At 45.3% G+C, this 19,008-nt stretch overlaps 1 protein-coding gene across 9 annotated transcripts; it reads right to left on the bottom strand.

The window, feature by feature from the left end:
- Positions 1–2,444: 2,444 nt before the first annotated feature.
- Znf275 (zinc finger protein 275) lies at positions 2,445–18,559 on the bottom strand. Of its 9 annotated transcripts, none has more exons than XM_050125029.1 (6): positions 18,277–18,559; positions 16,228–16,304; positions 10,271–10,344; positions 9,712–9,826; positions 8,607–8,708; positions 2,445–8,224 (listed from the first exon to the last, which is right to left on the bottom strand). In XM_050125029.1, exons 2-6 carry the CDS (start codon positions 16,253–16,255, stop codon positions 7,062–7,064), a joined length of 1,482 nt encoding a protein of 493 aa, XP_049980986.1. In that variant the 5' UTR covers positions 16,256–16,304; positions 18,277–18,559; the 3' UTR covers positions 2,445–7,061. The 9 variants fall into 9 exon arrangements, with proteins under 9 accessions (XP_049980986.1, XP_049980987.1, XP_049980985.1 ...); XM_050125030.1 differs by having other exon boundaries at positions 18,346–18,559; XM_050125028.1 differs by having other exon boundaries at positions 18,398–18,559.
- Between the last annotated feature and the right edge of the window lie 449 nt (positions 18,560–19,008).

The raw sequence follows: 19,008 nt of genomic DNA, 5'->3' as shown, positions 1-19,008 counted from the left end.
CTGCGTACTTGCTGGTCAGTGCCTCATCTTCCTCCCCAAGCTGCTCCACCAGGCTGAGCAGCATCATAGGCACCGCCATGGGCTCTGTGGCTGGGGTCCCCGAGAGCTGAGGCTGCAAGCCTTGTCCCATCTGTCTCCCCCAGGAAGGAGCCAGAAATTAACCTTCAGTGGAGGAGGGAGGGTTGTATCCTTTTATGCTCTCTGAGGACATCTGCTTTCTCTGCTGCTAAGCAAGCACAGCCTTATAGCCAAGCACCGGGGGTCAGGTAGATGCACTCCGCCCTGCCTGGGAGTGGCTTTTGGGTATAGGTTGCTCATAATCAGTTTGGTCTTGTTTTGGTAACACAAAGGACCTTGGAAGCAGGGGGTACCTCTCCCAGTTGGGTACAGAACAGCAATGTGGTATGGGAGGTAGGACTAAGGTTAAGGAGACTTCTGGGTGGGAGATAACCCATAGTCAGGATGACAATATAGAACAGGAGAAGTAGGCATTGCCAGAAGGCTCTAGACTGTGGACCAGGAAGCAGGAGCTCCAGATTCTGCAGAACTGACAATTCAGAAAGAATTTATACTTCTGGGCGAAACTGGCGTGTGTAGGACAGAGGACAGGGATGGACGGAAAAGCAGTATCAGAACTCCCTCCCATACATGATGTAGCTGAGCCTTTAGAAGTGCTGGAGTGATGACCTTTTAGAACCAGCTCCTTGGAGTCCATGATGGCCTGCTGCTCAGCAAGCAACTGTGACATTTGGTTGGGGACCAACCAGCTTGATAGGATTTCCACATCTGACAACTGATTTCACCTTGGTTCAGTAAGAGTGGTCCTGCCTGGGACAGGCACGGACAGAAGCAGGGATGTCAATGAAGCTAATCTGACAGAGAGAGGGAGGGACAAGGTAGGCATGGGTCTGAAGTGTAAACTGTGCCCACTAAAGTATATAAATCCTAAGAACTTAAGTGAGCACTCATCTTGTGATATTTTGTCTACACCCTTCCTTGCCCCCGACTCTCTTACAAGAACATGTGCTTTGGTGTTTCTGGGGTTGAGCACGCAGCAGGTGCTCAATAAACACATATTGCATACAGGTCAGAAAAAAAGATGAGAAATGAGGAAGTACAGGAATATTTATGGTACATATTGCCCAAAAAGTCTGGAATCATGTTATTGTGTGGTTGGCACTTCGCCTTTTAGACAGGGTCTTGTCCTAGAGATGAGGCTGGCCTGAACTTTACATCCTTCTGCCTCCACATCTTGAGTGCTAGGATTACAGGTATGCACCACTACTGGCTCAATGTGGCTACCCTCTACGGAAATGCATTTCCAGTGTATGCCTAACTATTGGAAGGCCTGGGGGTGGAGCAGACAGAGACACAGTTCCACAGTCTTCAGGAAAATGTGCCAGGAGACACTGGGGGAGAGGAGTTCAATGTAGTAAGCATCAAAGCAGAAGTCACTCTATGAGCCAGTTGTCTCTGCTTGGCAGGCCTCCAGCTCCAAGTGGGCCAAGGCAGATGGTGTGATGGGAATCTGGAATAGAAGGAAGAGGGCAGTGCCCCTACCAGCCATGGCAAGGGGGAACTGCTTAGGAGGCTTCATATATTATCTCTATGATATTTGGATATTTGAATGTTCCACCAAAGAGAGTCCAAAACTCCACATCCTTGTTTCCTCCAATGCCCTTGGTTTTGTTCTGCAGAAGCTGGTGATGGAGAGGCTGTCCGGCTTTGCAAGGCAGGAACACTAGGAGAGAGGGGGATTCTAGGCTGTGCCCTCCCTCCCCATACCCAGTTGCAAGCCCAAGCTTAGCTTATCCAAATGATCTGTCTCAAGCTTGCTAGACCCATGCTTGTATACACTTAAGGAAAAAATATGAAATCACTAGTAACATACAAAACCAGGATAGCAAATGACAGGTTCATTCCTCACAACTAGTTTGTGAGCAGAGATAGTTAAGCTGGGGTTGCGGTAGGTGCACTGGGAAACAGCTGCTTGTCAGGTAGGCATTATGTCATTCCTGCCCAAATCTATAACAATTGATGCCTATGCTGATGTCATCCTAGAAGAAAGATGGCATACCTGGTTCCTCGCCAGAATCCAGGGAAAACGGAACCTATTTGCCACCTCATTCCCGGTCTCCAGTTGAGCAAGTCAAAGTCTGGACTTATCTGGCACTTTCATCTCAGACTCGGAGCTGGGGAGCCTACACTGAGATGAAGAAAATGATGTTTCTGTCAAGAGCCAACTCATGGCTATAAGCAAACCTCCCTCCCCTACCATAGCACTGCCTGTTACCCTCCAGGTGTTCAGTAAGAGCCAAGATTACCAAACCCAGCAGTGAGCAAGCTGGCAGCTGAGCTGGATACTAGGCGGGTGATTCTCTATGCAAACTATCTCAGGTGAAGACAATGGAAAGCGCTGGACAAAATGAGTCAAGGAAGACCTATGCCATTTAACATATATTTATTGAAACCTACCAGATGAAAGGCACTGTGCTAGATTTGGTAGGGGACTAGACATGAAGGACCGCCCCTGTCTTCTAAGAGCTCACAATCTACTAGTTTGGGGAAGGCTGAGAAAAGGGGATGAGAAGCTAAGTCCACAAACAGCTCTAGTGCAAGGCTGATTATAGACAGTGCCATAAAGCAGACAAGATAATAAGACTGGGGAAGAACAAGAATGCCAAAAACTGAATACAAACGGGAGGGACACAGTACTATTCTCAGAGATACACAAGTAGCATTGAGGATCAAGTTCAAAGATATCATTTTTATTTTGAAATTAAGTATCCAAAGCAACAATGCCAACTACAGAATGTAAGTACACTAGGAATAGAGGTGCCATCAATCCCCTAATCTAGCGGGTTTGCTGGAAATAGTAAAACACTTCCAAAATAGAGTAGAACAGGTTCCAGTGAGCTCATCTTATGAGCCAAATGCTGTTCAGAAAAGGAACTATACTCATACAGAAAATCATGGGTTAATCCCAGAGACTGACTAAAAGGCATAGAGCTCCACTCATCTTAGTGAACAGAAAACAGTTCCACATTTAAGCAGGTGTTCATGTCAATCAACTGGGATTTAGGCCAGGAATGCTGGGTGGGTAGAATGTGAGGAAAGTCAGCAATGCAAGTCTTCTCAGGAAGCAGCCCAATTGGCTCTTGTGTAATTCCAAAAAGCACAGACCCACTCAACCTGGCTGAAGGCGAGGAGGAGGAAGTCTATGGTGAGGACACACTAGACTGATGCAGGCAGCTGCCAGTAATGAAGAACCTAGAGCTAGGCCTCCCTTAGGGTGGGGCACAAGTAGCTGTGAGAAGGAGAGCAGGGACATGTAGCTCTCCACTATGGTTCTACTCACAGGGACAACTCTTTGAAGTACCTTGTGCCTTCCTCCATGGTCCAATACCAACCAGAGACTTCAGTTTCCTCTTTTGCATTTCACAGTACTAAAAGGAGAAATCTATCTTCTCCAATTAGGTCTGACTGCTAAGGTTGCTGCCTTTGGGTCAGGTGTCTGGGGTTGGTTTAATTAATGTGGTCCAGAAGTGGGGTGGCAAGTCACGTGGCACACAACAGGGCCACAGCCCAGGACTGCAGGCAGGTCAGGTGTCATGCCACTTCAAGCACACAAATCAAGCACAGAGAATGCAATATCATGGGAGAAAGATGTCCACACTGATCTGGTGGGGATTACTCTATAAATCCAAGAGTGGGTATGATACAACTAATTGATATAGTTAATCATAAGCAGCAAAATGGTAAACATTTGCTTTTTTAAAAAAATCAGCAAGTATTTAATACTAACAAAAGCCACGGAGGGTTTCTTTCTTAATATGGTAAAGAGATGGAGCCACCTCTCTATCGGGGGCCAGGATTCTAGCTGCTCTCCATCCCCTTTCAAGAACACATGTGCTTAGAAAGAAAGGTGCAATGAGGTAGATACATGGATGCATAGACAAGCACACACTTCAAGAAGCTTGCTCACGTTTGCATGGGACAAAACAGCACACCTAGAGGATCCACATTACCCAAGGCAAAGGATGCAACTATGTGTGTGGCCACATGTTAAAGCTACACACTGGTTGCGTTTGGAGGGGACCTCACTGCCAACATCATTTAAAAGGTGATCCAATAATAGTCACAAAAAAGACACTGGTTTTTAGTTTTGAATCTAAAAAAAAAAGCATTTGAGAAAAAATTACAGAACCCAAACAGAAGAGAGTATAAGAGGGCAGGAATGGATGTGAAGAGATGCCATGCCCTATGACATGCACTGGGCCATGACCACTCTGCTACCTTCTGAGTTAGTGCTACTCTAGACTTCAATAAGATCTTTCACCAACCTTGACAAATGATGAGCGAATGAGCAAGAAACGGCATTCCTTCAAGGTGCCAGATTTGCCCCCTTACCCAACGCTATACAAAAAACGTCCCAATAGCTCACTATGAGAAAAGTAATCAGAAAAAGAAGTGGGTCTAGACTAATTCACAAGAAACCACCAGAACTGAGCCTTCAGTCTGGAGAAGCCCCAAAGGGCCACTGTAGTGGCCTGAGGGCATTAGAGAAGCCCTCCTGGCCAAGATCACGGAGGTCATTGTCAGTCAGACCTTTCTTCCCAGGATGGGGCTGGGAGCCCTTCCAGGCTATGCACCTTGGAGAACACAATCTCCCTCACGAGGCTGTCATAAGATACATTTTCTGGCCCTCCAACACCTCTCAGGGCACACCAGAAACTCAGGCTCAACCTTGGTGTGACTATTTTCCTCACCTGCTATTTCTCCTGAATGGGGCTCGCAGCAACAGCCTAACTGCAGGGGGGATCAGATTTGATTTCTATGCTACATGAACTGTCAGAATGGCTTCTTGCCCTCTGATCCTGTTTTATTGCCCCTCTTGGGCATGGCTATTGCAAGTCCTGAACTAGACCTGGTACTCAGATTCTGTGGCACGCCTTACAGGCTACTAGAGGAACACGGCTGTTTCTCCCCAGGCCTCTTAGATGTGGTTGCAGGACATGTTGCCACACACATGGGCAAATTTCTCATCCTAGTTGCCCAAAGCAGAAGCCACAAAACTGATCTCTTTCATTCCAGAGTCATTTGCTGGGAGGAGGATGGAGGTCACATAACATCACCAGTCAGGTGAGTCTTCTATGTCTCAGATATTTCTTAAGTGGAGCTGCTGTTCAGTCACTGACTCCAAAATAATCAAGGCTCCTGACAGCTGGAAAGATGGCTGGCTGCTGCCAGGTCATATTCGGACCATTCTGTTGGTCTAGGTGAAGCTGAGCCCTGGTGCTGGTGGCTGATGAGCAGTCACAGAGTGCTCTGAGCAATGTGTGATGGACATGTCTCTAGTGTGCCTCAGTGGCCAGGTTGTATGGTCAAGGGCTGCCCAGAGACATTTACAGAGTCTACATCTTGGATGAGGCATGGGCCTGCTTCTCTGGCCCACTCCCAGCCAGCCTGCCCACTCCATATGTTCACTTTCTCAGTGGGCAAGGGATTCAACTTTTCTTTTGTAAGTAAATTCTCGAAGAAAATATCATCATATCTAAGTACTGAAGCAATGAAGGTCATGAGTTAACAGACAAAAAAGAATTCAAGGATACGTAAAAATAATCCAAAGCCTATAAAACAAAAATGTAATAAAAGTACTAAAAAAAACCAAAGCAATAAAAATTGGAAAGTAACACCCCAATTGATATAGAAAGAAGCACTAAATCAATATATCCAAAGGTAACGTGATAACTAGTCAAAGGAGATGAATGGATAAGTGGCATGCAAGAAAATGAAAACAGCACTGAAATCACTGCATGAAAGATGAGACTAGTCGTCAGGAGGCCTGAGGGGTCCATCTTTGTCTCTGATACTACAAGTCACCCTCACTGAGCGACCTCCTTTCTGGGCAATGTTCTTGCAAGCAAGGCACACTCCTTGAGAGCCTTAGAAGGGAGGGACTGTGACTGCTCCCCACTTCACCGCTGCAAACAGAAGGCTGAAGAAGTACCATTTATGCCTGATATGAGGTGAGGATCTTTCAGGAAGATGTCACTTTACCTTTAAGTCCTGAAGATGGCCTTCTCTCTCACTTTATGTTGAACAAGATGATACCATGTGAGGCTAAACCTCAACTGATGATTGTTTTTGATGTTTATAGGGGTCACTGGATTAAATTGCCTTAGCTAAATGAGATACCAAAAAAAAAAAGGTTTATCTCTAGCTCACTAAGTTTTACTAGGAGTGCACCCCCCCCAGAAAAAAAGTCCCTTTAAAAGGCCATTTGGGAAAGCACCACTTTATGTGGTTATGTTGTAGGTACAATATTAATTTAAAAACACAAAGTAATGGTTGTAATGTTATATGAATATGTTCTTATGGCTTGGAGGAAACTTGTGGTGAAAACCTCATGCAGGGATTGTCACAGTGCTACCACACCACAAATAGAGGTGGCTGATGACTCAAACAGGTTCCCATGTTGATGAGGTCAAAAAATGTACATCAAGAGTTAGAAACAAATGGAGTATGGTGAAAAAGTATGGTAAATTCTCTACATTAATATATTGGTCCATATAATGTGATTTACAATATGTATGTATAACTAAATTAATAAATTAAATATTATGCTATTTGATCTATTTACAATCCCTAAAATTTTATAAATTCAAGTAGGCCAATACCTCGGGGCAATTTTCCTTTCAAGAAAGGTGCATCATCATTCTGACGCCATTGAATTTCCCTCAGGGGTAGAGCTTCGCAAGGACCCCCCAGCTCCCTACTTAGACCCCCATATGCAGATTTTTTCTTCTCGTTTAATGAGGATTAAAATACCTTGATGGTATTTTCTGCAAGGAAAAGTAGGCAAGCTATGTTAAAATGGTAAAAGTCACCCTCAATAGGTCTACTGGGAAACATGAACATTTATAAACTGCTGGTGGCAGTACAAATCATTTCAACCTCTCACACAACAAAATAGATAGAAGAAGCGCTACAAAACTGTTCATCTCCTTAGACTGGACTATGGCCTCTGTGGACCCCTGCTACAGGTCCTAGGGCAGTGTCTACTGGTGATGGGAGGGCTGGTGCTTCTGCAGTGCTGAGTGCCTCTTGAACACACGACCACACTCACTGCACTCACAGTGCCTGGCCGCACTGTGGATCCGCCTGTGGCGGCTCAGGCCTGAGCTCCTCCGGAATGCCTTGCCACACTTGTCGCACTCATAGGGTTTCAGTCCGCTGTGGATGCGCCGGTGCTTGATGAGGTCAGAAGGCCCCCTGAATGCCTTGCCGCACTCGCCACAGGCATAAGGCCGCTCATCGCTGTGGATGCGAGTGTGCTCCAGCAGGCTGGAGCTCTGGCGGAAGGCCTTGCCACACTGGGTGCACTCATAGGGCTTCTCACCAGTGTGGATCCTCCGGTGCTTGGTGAGCTCTGAGCTCCTCCGGAACAGCTTGCCGCAGTGAGGACAGCCGTAGGGTTTGGCGCCGCTGTGGATGCGCTGGTGCTCTGCCAGGCCGTTGACACCACGGAAGGACTTGCCGCAGTCGTCGCAGTCGAAGGGCAGGTGGCCCATGTGCATCCTCTGGTGCTTGAGTAGTTCCTGGCGGTCCAGGAAATCCCTGCTGCACGCCTTGCACGCAAAGGGCTTTTCCGAACTGTGGAGCTTCTGATGTCGAAAGAGGTTGGTGTTGGCTTTGAAGGACTGCCCACACTCCTCACAATCAAAGGGCTTCTCTCTGCTGTGCACCCTCAGGTGCTGACTAAGGCCTGCGTTCTTCTTAAACCTTTTCCCGCACTCCTCACACTCAAAGGGCTTTGCCTCCCTCTCCATTTGCTCCCTCTTTTGCAATGCACCTTCCAGAGCCCAACTGGGGCCAGGCTGGGGCTGAGTGGCCACAGCTGCGTGGCTCTTCCTGTGCTCATTAAATTCTGACACCCCCCTGAAGACCTTCCTGCAATTACCACACTCCCAGCCCTTCTCCTCACTGTGAACCCTCTGGTGCTGAACAAGGAGCACTTTAAGGCGGAAGGTGTCCCCACACTCTTTACATGCAAAATGGTATTCTATGGGCAGACTTTGTGGGCTCCCTCCCCTTCCCCCAGAGTCCCCATTCTGTTTGACCTCAGCGCTGGGGTCATTGGCCCTCGGGGAGCTCCTGGACGCCATCTCTTGCAGCTGGGCTTCTTCAGCCATCTTCTGGTGGGAGGTCACGAAGGAGCTTTCTACAATGATAAATGACACACAACAGTTTACAGAGGGCCCAGGAGAAAGGTTACTTTCCTTTGTTGATAAACCCCTCTCCTGCAACTGCTGAGAACCAGCAAGGGAGGGCCTGTAAGCTAGCAGAAGCAAGCGCCAGAGGGAAATGTGGGGGAGTCCTGATTGTGGCCATTGCTTATCAAAGGAGCTTTTAGCAAGGGTACAGTCACAACTCATTACCAGAGCTTCAGGGGACCTCTTAACACTAATTGTAGACTCCCCAATCTTAGCTGGTCTTCCTGAGTTGGAAACATCAACCCTAAGAGCTCAGCAGCCTCACACAACCCAAATCTGTACCCCTCTCCCAAATTTCCTCATGCTTCTTCATGTTCCCTTTATGCTCACCAGGGTGCTTAGTGTGATCTGTGTTGAGGGATAGATCTGATACCAACAGAATTTGTCCTTGTGACAGGTGAGATACCAAAGCAGGACAAACAACAGGAACTCCTGTTAATGGAAGAAGACGGCTGGTGATATCAGCATGAAGGAACAGGAGGAGAGCTGTCAAAGGAGATCCCCTCCAAATCTCCTGGGCTGTCTATGACTTTCTTATGTAAGTCACACATGCAGTTCAAATGCACTTCCCAAGTACCAGCTCCTTCTGGGGGACTCTAAGGAGGCAGGCTCTGGGCCCTCAGCAGAGGCCCCAGAAAAACAGTGGCTAGCATCTTGGCCACATGAACTTTGCTCCTTGTCCACTGAGCCACCCCAGTACCCCACCGCTGAATGTCATGCTCTTCCCAGACCTCTACAACACTTAAACCAAACTCTTAACTGTTCCTTCTTCAAAAATCCCCCACCCCATGCAAATACCTAATGGATAAACAAGAGCTCTCAACAATGACCTTCAATCAACTGGCCATATGATTGGTATAATTTATGTGTGTGTATGTGTATGTACAATATACCATAGTATATATGGTACACATATACTATATATATTGCATTCATTTGTATATATTGGCATAATTTGTCATCTCAGCCTTATGGTTAAGATCTAGTATTGTTCTAATCAATTTAATGTTTGATATGTTTTTTATTTAAAGACAATGTACTGCATTTTAAAAATACTCTAAATTATGACAGGTTTGCTCTAATTTTTATTTTTGCATTTATTTCTTTAGTGTGTGTGTGACTATGTGTGGATGTTCATACCATGCTGTGCTTGTGGAAGTCAGAGGACAACCTGCACAAATTGATTGTCTCCTCCTACTTCTGGGGATTGAACTGAGGTCAGCAGGCTTCTGTGGCAAGAACTTTTACCTGCTCAGCCATTTCACTGACTACTGTTCTAAAGTCCTTCAAGTGAAAGATGGGAATGGAGAGATTTTTCCATGCCATGAGGAGTTGGGGGAGCTGTTGTTGAGTGAAATGGTGTGTGTGTGGCCATGTATCCTCAGCTCCACTTTCAGTAGATGGTGAGTCTGAGAAGCTCTGGGAACATCCTTACCAATGGAGGTCACAGTCCTGGAATATGCCACTGCCTGCTGCTCCAGGTTCAGACTCAGATTCAGCCAGTTCTGTTCTGTGAGGTACCACGGTACAACATCAAATGACACCAAGTCCTGAAATAAATCCATTGATAGTCAGTCTTTTAACCTAATCTGTAATATGGAAGGGTGGCACCAGAGATGTCGGGGGAAAGAAGGATAGGGCCTGAAATATTCACATTGGTGTATGTTACTAATGTGGAGCTCCAACCACAATCCCAAGGAGTCCTAGAAAGAAAACATGATCAAGCACAATGAGACCTGGGCTGTCTAGCATGGGACTCCCATTGTCTTCTCAAAGGACACAGACTTAGCTTTCTCACATGTACAATGGGCATCATAAGCACACTGGCCATCCATTCCTTGGCAGCCTGTGGGAGAGAAGCAGAGGACAGGAAAGAGGGCAGTAGCCAGGGCTCACACTCTGCTGCAAGTCATGCTGGGCAAGAAGCAAAGGCTGAGGCCAAAATCAGGGAGCAGTGACAATCTCAAGCAAGGCAAGAGGGAAGCACAGCTCACCTGGGCCTCCGGCATCTCAAGAGGGACTGCCAGGACCTGGTTTCCTGGGGCTCCGTCTTGGGGAGCAGGTAGAGCTAAGGAAAGTGAAAAAAGCTGTGAGTAAGGACAGCCCTGTTTCTGGGTCCCCTGGGATGGCATTAGTGACTTCCTATTTCGTAGTTTTAAATCTTACAGAGTCTTCTCTCTCAGGCGGGGCAGAATGACAAGGCAGAGCATGAGTGTGCCTGAGAAAACATATATGAAACAGCAGGAAAGTAGGCTGGGAAAGAATTAATATAGGTAGGCCAGAGGAGGGCAAGATAAGACAAACAAATGCTAGCCTAGGCAGAGTCAGAGATAGCTACAGAGAGCTGCTGGCAGGAAGACTAGCTGCCAGAGACTGGCTGACTGCAGAGTTTCCCTAAAGTAAGCCTGGGTGAGATCAATACTCAAACTATAGAGGGAGGAAGCACACTAAAGAGAGTACCAGAAGAACTAACTCAGAGATAAGGGGTCCTTTCATGGACACTTGAAACTGATGAGGCCAAAGAAAGGAAGAGAGATGACAAAGAGCAAGAACCTGAACTTCTTTACTAGCAGTGGGGCCTTTTAAAGTACACCCTAGTATAATAAGTCATTGGGAGAAAACCATGAAGAACTCTCTTATGTTATTCAACAAAATGGGAAGTTGAAAAAAATACCTGGAGAAAAGTACTTCTAAGAAAAGTTATTCAAACACTACATTGATAAAGAAAACATCACGTGTGTATGTGGGTGACCTTTTCCTCCACATTCTGATGTCAACTCAATACAGCTCAATATTAAGTGAAAAGGAAGCATTTAACATTATCTGAAGGACAACAAAACCCCAGGTACTCAGAAAGACTTAACTATGGCATCTTTGAAAAGGTAAATGAAAATGTCCACATGTATGGCCATGGTAGAGTAATAAGTTACAAACATGTGTTCAACAACAGTTTTTAATACCAGGGTAGTAGGAAGCCCAGGATCAAGACGGCAAGAGAAACAAATAAGGCAAGTCTTGTCATTAGTTTAGTGCTCCGCTTGGTGGCAATGTCCAGAATGAGAGTGTAGGAGGGGTGAAATCAAATGGACAGAGCTTAGCAACCTCAACAGAAGCTTCAGGGTGGCAGGGGAAGAGGAAAGTTGCAGAGCAGAGTTCAGAAAGCACTATGCTATGTAGGAAAAAGAAGTGAAAAGGCGTCCCTTGAATCTTTTCTGACTACAAGTACTGAATGAAACTCCCAAGGACTGTAAGGTGAACAGTTCCCAAAATCTTACCAACTCACATAGAGTCTTTATGATTCCCAGGGACATTCAGAGGCCAATACAGAGGGACCATGACGTAACGGTAAGATCTGTCTATCCTTAAAGTCCAAACTACAAAAGATCTGCCTTATAAAAACTTAGTATCGGCCCCAATGACATCAAAGTGACCTACAAATAACTACTTGTAACCCTCAAAGTCTAGACACTCAACAAACTAACTAGTAATTCCCAGTAAAAATTGAACTGCCAAGAAACACAAGAGAACAGTCAATAGAAGCATCCAGAAATGAATAGAACTAATAGATAAAGAAAAATGATAATTTAACTATGCCCCAGCACTGAAAGAAAAACAAGGACATGGGGAGAAACAGAAGATATAAAATAAAAAGAACCAAATGAAAATTTTGCAGATAAATGTATATAAAATTAAAAATTTCACTGGGTGTCATTAGTAGATTTGATACTATAAGAAACAGTGGGAAACATGAAGACATGGCAACAACTGTTACCTAAATAAAGCCAGAGAGAGAGCTACCATCAAAATTCAATTTCTAAAAATGCTAAGAGAAAACTCTTAAAAGTACCTGGAGGAAAGAAATGATGCAAAAGAAAGAAACCAATTAAGTCTCATAAAATTTTATAGTCAGGAAAAATATTAATCAAAAATGAAGAATAAATATTTTATACAAAAGCCAACATTTAGAAAACTTGTCATTAGCAGCTCTGTACCATAGACTATACTAAAAGCCAACATTCAGGTGGAAGAAAATGGAATCAGATTTAGAAATACACAAAGAATGTAAAGACATAGGGAAACATAAGACCTTCACCTTCTGCATTTCAAAATCTTTGAAATTTAACTGATCATTTCAAGAAAATGCAGTTGCTAAACATATAAGAAAAGTAAAGAGAAGAGAAGATATGGGGCAAATGGAAATAAATAGCAGGACAGCAAACTTAAACACAGATCATTACGCTAAATGATGGGCTACACACTTCAATTAGAAGGGACAGATTGTTAGAATGTATTAAAAAAGAAGTGTGCATACTGTCTAAAAAAGTGTTAAGGACACAGACATGTTAAAAGAAAAAGCACAGAAAATAGTATACTGTAACCAATAGGAAGAGTCTAATCTCAATATACAAAAAAAAAAAAAAGTATATGGGGAGAAGGTGAATGACCAGGCTGGCTCAGAGTTCTGAAAATTATGCTGAAAGGTCCTAGAACTCAGAGCAAGAAGAAAACTTGAAAGGTTTCATATAAAAGTCAACAGGTGGCCAGACTAGAATAATATGCAGCAGATTACAAAATTGTAAAGATACAGGTAGGGATAACATTTGCCTGAAAACCCAAAGAGGAGAAAGAAAGCAGAGAAAACACATTTTCATAGAAAAAAGGAAAACACCGAGTCTGACCTGGAGCTAGAATAAGCACATTGATTCAATGTTTGTGTAGCTACAAAGGAAGAAAGATAAGGTCGGGAAAGACACATTTTCAGTTTCTTTAATGTGTGGCTTTTTAGACATCAAGCTGAATTTTATTGATATCAGAAAAGACCAATTTTAGGTAGCCTTTGGCAGGTAAATGTGGGATAAGACAGACGGTCAGCATGCCAGAGAACAGGGCTGAGACCAAGGAGACAGCAGGAGAATGGCCCTTGAGGGCATATAAAAAGATGAGCATTTCTTAGGATACCCATATGCAGTGAAACAAAGAGGACTAGTGGAAACCTGTCAGCAGCCTGTGAAGGCGGAGTGACCAGGAGGTCTAGGCACAGCCTTCTTGGAACCATCTCCTTAAGCTATCAGCTTTATAGAAAGATATGAGCAGAAGGTCTAATGTCACCCAAAAGTCCTTGCAAGCCCTCCTACGAATTTTTAGCTAACTGTTTAGCAAAAGTGTTTATCCAAATGTGTGAGTTCATGAAGAGATATTCAGTGGACAAACCCTCTCTTTGTCCCAGTGCCACCAAAGCGGTGATCCTCTGCCTTAATAAATTCTTCTGATTTGGGCTTCTTAAACAAACACAATGAACTGATCATAAATTTATAAATGATTTTGTTTTTAAAACAACTCACTTCAAATGAAATGGGACATCACATCATGTATGTACTTCTGAGAAAAGATGGTCTACTATAAACCTTTTCTTGCCTTCAAGCTAGTAATAAGCTTTAGTCTAGAACACAAATGCATATCCTGCCCCCCTTCAAAATCAACCAATTCAGACACACTGACCTTCACACAGATATACAGATGCCAAGGTTGTGGCCCTCAAAGCCTGTGAACCTGCCAAGAATACCATCTCTTATCGTAGGAGGTTTCATCTAATAATTCAGACCTTAATGAAAATGTCACTTCCTTAAAACCTCTTTATTCTCCAGCCCTGGCAGTTTCCTCCAAACATTTTCACTAATGAAAAATTCTCCTTTGAGAATTTTTGCTTGTTTTCTCATAAAAAGAAAATCTGATCTAACAGGACAGTACCTTTTCTCCATTGGCTACCCCTAAATTCCCAGTGTCTGTAGCAGCTCCTGGCAACATGTAGGACATGGCATGATGTAGGTTTATGTTTCACAGCTACCTTTAAACCATTGCAGAGCCTCGCTGCATAAATACATTCTGCTTTCTCTCTCTCTCTCTCTCTCTCTCTCTCTCTCTCTCTCTCTCTCTCTCTCTCTCTCTCTCACACACACACACACACACACACACACAAACACACACACCTTTAATGGAACTAATCCCACTGAAGTGTTTTTCTTAAGTGGCATGATAAACTGTTAAAGCCATGGAGCTACAACTCTAAAAGAACTGTTAATTATTCTTCCTATATAGCAACAGAAGCAGCCCTTCCTGTACTAGTTCACCCTAGGGATTTGGCTTGAGAGCACATTAGCTCCTGATGGCTATGTGACTGCCACCCACAATAACAGAGCCCCTGACCACACAGAGATAATTTAAAAGGTATTCATGAAAACAAGAGGGAAAAGGTGGGCCCTGCTTTCACAAAAGTAACTAAATCTCTATGCAATTAGCTAAGTGTGGCAGGAAAAAGGCTTATCCTAGGTATAGGAAAATCACTTAAAAATGATAATAGACATGAATCCATGCTGTGTTTAAAATTAAAGCAACCACCGATCCTGAAGACAACTGGATCACTTAGCCTCTGTGTTGTACAACTATTCCACTTTAAAATGATGAAATATAATCTAGAAAAGAAGCTGGATGCTGTGACAACAGTGACAAGCACAGGTGACCATTGCCTTCTGAAATGGATCTTTGGCGATCAAGGTCCAATCAATTCCATATAGAACATGAAAGTCATTGGAGTGCACCCAGTGGACGTGGAGGGCAACGCTAACCTTGAACATAAGACACTTTTATTCAGGATAGAAAAGCATACCCTGAATCCTTAAGAATTTTCTATGGCATACTAGTAAGTGGGAAAGGAAGCTGGGGGAATCGCTGCAGGAAAACAAACTTTCAAGGCAAATAAGAGTGTCTTTTTTTTCCATGGGACACAAAGGCCAGAGCACAAAGGCTTTGTCAAGGTCAAATGCAAACTTCATGTTGGGTCTAGCCAAGTCCATGGCTGCTGCAGCTGTTTAATAACCATCTGCTGCGAGAAACCACGCACGCCAACAGTGTCTGTTCATTGCGGGGCTGGCCAACTGTGAATTCTAGAACAGCAGACCTCACCTGCCAAGCAAATCTTGCTTCAGAACAATACGTACATTTTTAAAAAATGTGTTAATGTATAGTCATTGATACTTCCACATATGTGTTTACTGCAGTATTATTCATAGATTTTGCCCGAGGATCCAACAGCAGATAAATAGAATACGGTATAAGACACAATAAAGTGTTATTCAGCCATAAAGTAAGTTTTACCTAAGCAAATTATTTGAATTTATTGCATGGAATTACAAATGTTAAGGGACCCAAAATAATCACTGTATTTTTACCTGAAAGAACAGAAATTGAGAGTTGAATTCAACACAGAGATAAAACAACGTATATCATAAAAACTGGTGAATAATTTGGTGTCTTTTATACTTCCCTGGACAGGCATCATCTTTCTGTGGCAGCAAAGTCACTCAACTAAGACCCATCAATCAAAATGTACTGTGGCCATGTTTAAGAGAGATTTTCTTGGTTGACAGTTGATGTTGGAGGGGCCCATCCTTAGGCAGCAGAGCCCGAGCTGTATAAAAAGCCTAGCTAAGTAGTGAACCAGGAGCAGGTCAGTAGCGCTCCACCATGCTTTCTGTCCTGGCTTCCCTCAAGCCCAATAAACCCTTTCCTCTCTTAGTTGCTTTTGGTCAGGTGTTTTATCACACCACCAGAAAACCAAGCTAGAAGAGAGCACATAATTTAACTGTTCAGTTCCCTTTAGGGCCAGGGCAAATGTGTTTCAAGGTTGTGAATACTCGAAAGAGATCTGGTTCTAATGGGTGCTTTCAGCTCCCTCTCCCACACTGTGATTCCCTGGTCTCCCCATTTTCCTTGCCCAGCAACCTCTTTGCCTGGCACTGTGTCTAAGATTGCCAGAATTGTTTCTGGCTAAGTAGTTCATCAAGACTAGCATATATGAGCTTCCGGAACCCAAACACGTCTTCACTGACTTGTGCTGCTACCCATGGGCCTTGCTGCAGCACAGCAGACACATTCTGCAAACACCTAGACTTACCCAAAAGAGACACACAGGGATGACTCATCTTGTTTTAGACCAGTTCCAAGAGATTAGTCCAGCAGGGACAGTCTCACCTGTTGGATTGAAAGAACTCAGGTGAACAGAAGCAGGCTCATGTGTGCACCTTCCAGGAACCTGTCCGTTGGTAACGAGCGCTCAAGGGCAGGACGAGCTGTGTAACTGAACCGGCACTACCAAGGCCTGGATGTGCCTAGGCGAGTCCAGGGTGCAAGTCCTACTGAGTGGGCCCCGGGGCTACAGGTGCGCCTGACATATATGTTCCCAAATGAACCTGGCAGGCCAGGAGGTGGGTAAGAGGCTCATCTTGTACTGTGAAATTTGGCAGCTACTCAAAAAGCAGAGACTCCTAAAAGGCCAAAAGTGATGGCTGTCTTACCAGGAAAGTCTGTTTCTCTTGGGCTATTTGTGCCTGTGCTATCTTTTGTCTGTATGTGTGGGTGGGAAGGCATCTGTTTTCTCTCTCACATTGCCTGGGCACCTGTCTTTCTGTTTAGGTTTTCCTCTTTATTCCATTCTATAAAATCCAGAAGGTAGACCATAAGGAGATTTTGTAGTGTTTGTTGTGTTTAATTGAGGAAAGATTTATGTTTCCATTTCTCCAAGAATATGCACTGACATCTTTCTAAAATTCAAAATAAATTGTAAGTATAGAATCACTGACGTTACACTGTCCAAATATAAAACATTCCAAACTGGGGATATGGTGAATGGTTATGCAGCTGCCCCAGGTCACCCAAAGAACCCAAACAGTTTTGGAAGGGCTGGATCATTGTGTTAGAAGCTAGGCTTATGAAAAATCTAGTGGCAGAACAGTAGGTCTGGGTGGGTGTCATGGAATTGGCATATTTCAACACGTAGACATTGGGGCTGTCTAGATTTGGAGGTTCCCTCATGTCTCATCAGACCGTTCTCCTATCCAGGAGCTTCCTTCTGGAGCTGTGCTGGTGGTCAGACCTCAGGCAAGAGAACTCACATTTTAGCAGACTTTCTAAAGGGTCTATCACTGACAGAAAGCTAGAAATCACTGTGCCGTGGAATTCTAAATCCAGGTCCAGGACCACTTTGGGGCAATGGACCAGACAATGTCAGACACTGTGAATGTTGTTTCGATAACAAGGCCCGATGGGAGAAGGGAGAAGGGAGAAGGCAAGTGGTTCTACCTAGGAGAGGTGCTATTCAACTGGTCCTATACGAAATTGTCTCCTAAAGGAAAATGTAAAGGCTGAGGTTTAGAAGGAAATGTTCTACTGACCAAGGACACCGGAGGGGGCTGCCTGCCTCTGAGTCCAAGGCTGGCTAGAGAGTCAGCTGGTACAGGGTGAGCCCTCTGGGAAGAGGGCCAGGAATGAGGGGGGCGCTGAAAAGGACTATCGGCTTTGGGCAGCAGGCAAGTAGGAGTACTCGTGTGTGTAAAATGACATGTAATTAATCACCAAATACAGACTGCAGGAACCAGCAAAGGAGTTTAGGAGAAGGGGGCAATGGAGTGGCGCCAGAAAATGTGACTCCCAGGAAGGCCACAGTAGAAGCTCTCTTCATCCAGCAAGCAGTCCCTTCTGCACCCTCAGCTCTCTGTAGCAGGCAACAGGCCTGCTCCCATTATTCTCACACAACCCCCACTCAAATTAAAAGGTAGGTATCCCCAAGCCAGAACCTTCTTCTGGGCCCCAGAGGTGCAACCCCCTCCCCCATTCTGAGAAAAAGTCTCTTCAGCCATTCCCCCACTGCGCCATTCCCTGAGGCCTCCACGTCGATGGAGGCTGTGGGGAGGGTCCACCCCCAGCTCCTGACCGGTTCCCAATTCTTAGCATCCTTCAAAGAGCAGCACACACCTCAGCACATCCGCAATTCCCGCCTTTGACCGCTGCCCCCAACCCTGCACGAGAAGGCCTCAGGGCCTTTCCATGCTCACGCACCACCAGAGACCTGTCCCCTTCGGCCCTTGGCTTGCCCCAAGGCGGAGCAGCTCTCCTCTCTGCAAGACGCCCTCTCCCCCGCATATTCTCCCGCGGTCCACGCACTCACTCAGGCCCCCAAGCACATCCTCCCGCCGCCCCGCTTGCTCTTTTGGGCCGCACATCCTTGATCGCGCACATCTCTCATGATCACTCGAGTTGCACGTCCCTCTCGGGGTCTGCACGCTCACCCGGCCCGCAGCACCTGACTCTGGGCCCTCGCAGAAGCGGAGCTGGCGCTGTGTAAGCAAGCCCGGCGTGGCAGGAAGCGCCAAGGAGCCGCCAGCGCCTGACGGAGCCCTGCAGCTCGGTGGCGCGTTTCCGGAGCCGGGGTGTTGGGGGTGGAGGGTGGAGGGCCGCCTGGGGTACTGAGGGTGAAGCCCCGCCCCGGCCTCGGTCCCGCCCGGCCTGTAGGCTACCATTGGCATGAAATGGGGTGGGAAGGATGGGGGCGTGTCTGGGGCGGGGTGAGGAAAGGAGGTGGGGTAGGTGAGAATGGGAGAGCAAAATGCATGGATCCTGGGTGATGAGATAAAAAGCAGGGAAAGAATATAAAAACGAATGATGAATGAATAAATGAGCAAAATAAATTGATTGGTAGTGGAGACAATAAAGAAATTGACAAGGCTAGGACTTTCAGAATGATGGGAGGGCTGGGGGAAGACACTCAAGAAAAGAGTGCAGGAGTCAGAAACCCTCATAAAGTCATGTATGAGCCTTCATTGTGCCATACACCGAGAATACAATCGTGAACAAAACTAGACTCTTATGCCTATCTTAAAAGCCACACATCAGGCACCTG

This window comes from Alexandromys fortis, unplaced genomic scaffold (assembly GCF_014885135.2).
Source record: "Alexandromys fortis isolate MF-2015 unplaced genomic scaffold, M_Fortis_MF-2015_v1.1 scaffold_225, whole genome shotgun sequence".
Taxonomy (NCBI): Eukaryota; Metazoa; Chordata; class Mammalia; order Rodentia; family Cricetidae; genus Alexandromys; species Alexandromys fortis.
The sequence above is the reverse complement of the archived record's forward strand: the minus strand, read 5'-3'. Positions and strand labels throughout refer to the sequence as shown.

Excerpts from the sequence above, each read along its gene's own strand:
- Znf275 (XM_050125029.1), bottom strand. The coding sequence starts at position 16,255 with ATGAGTCATCCCTGTGTGTCTCTTTTGG. Across the intron at positions 8,709-9,711 it reads CAGGACTGTGACCTCCATTG|GAGTTCCTGTTGTTTGTCCT; the intron begins GTAAGGATGTTC and ends TTCCATTAACAG. Across the intron at positions 8,225-8,606 it reads AGATCACACTAAGCACCCTG|AAAGCTCCTTCGTGACCTCC; the intron begins GTGAGCATAAAG and ends TTATCATTGTAG.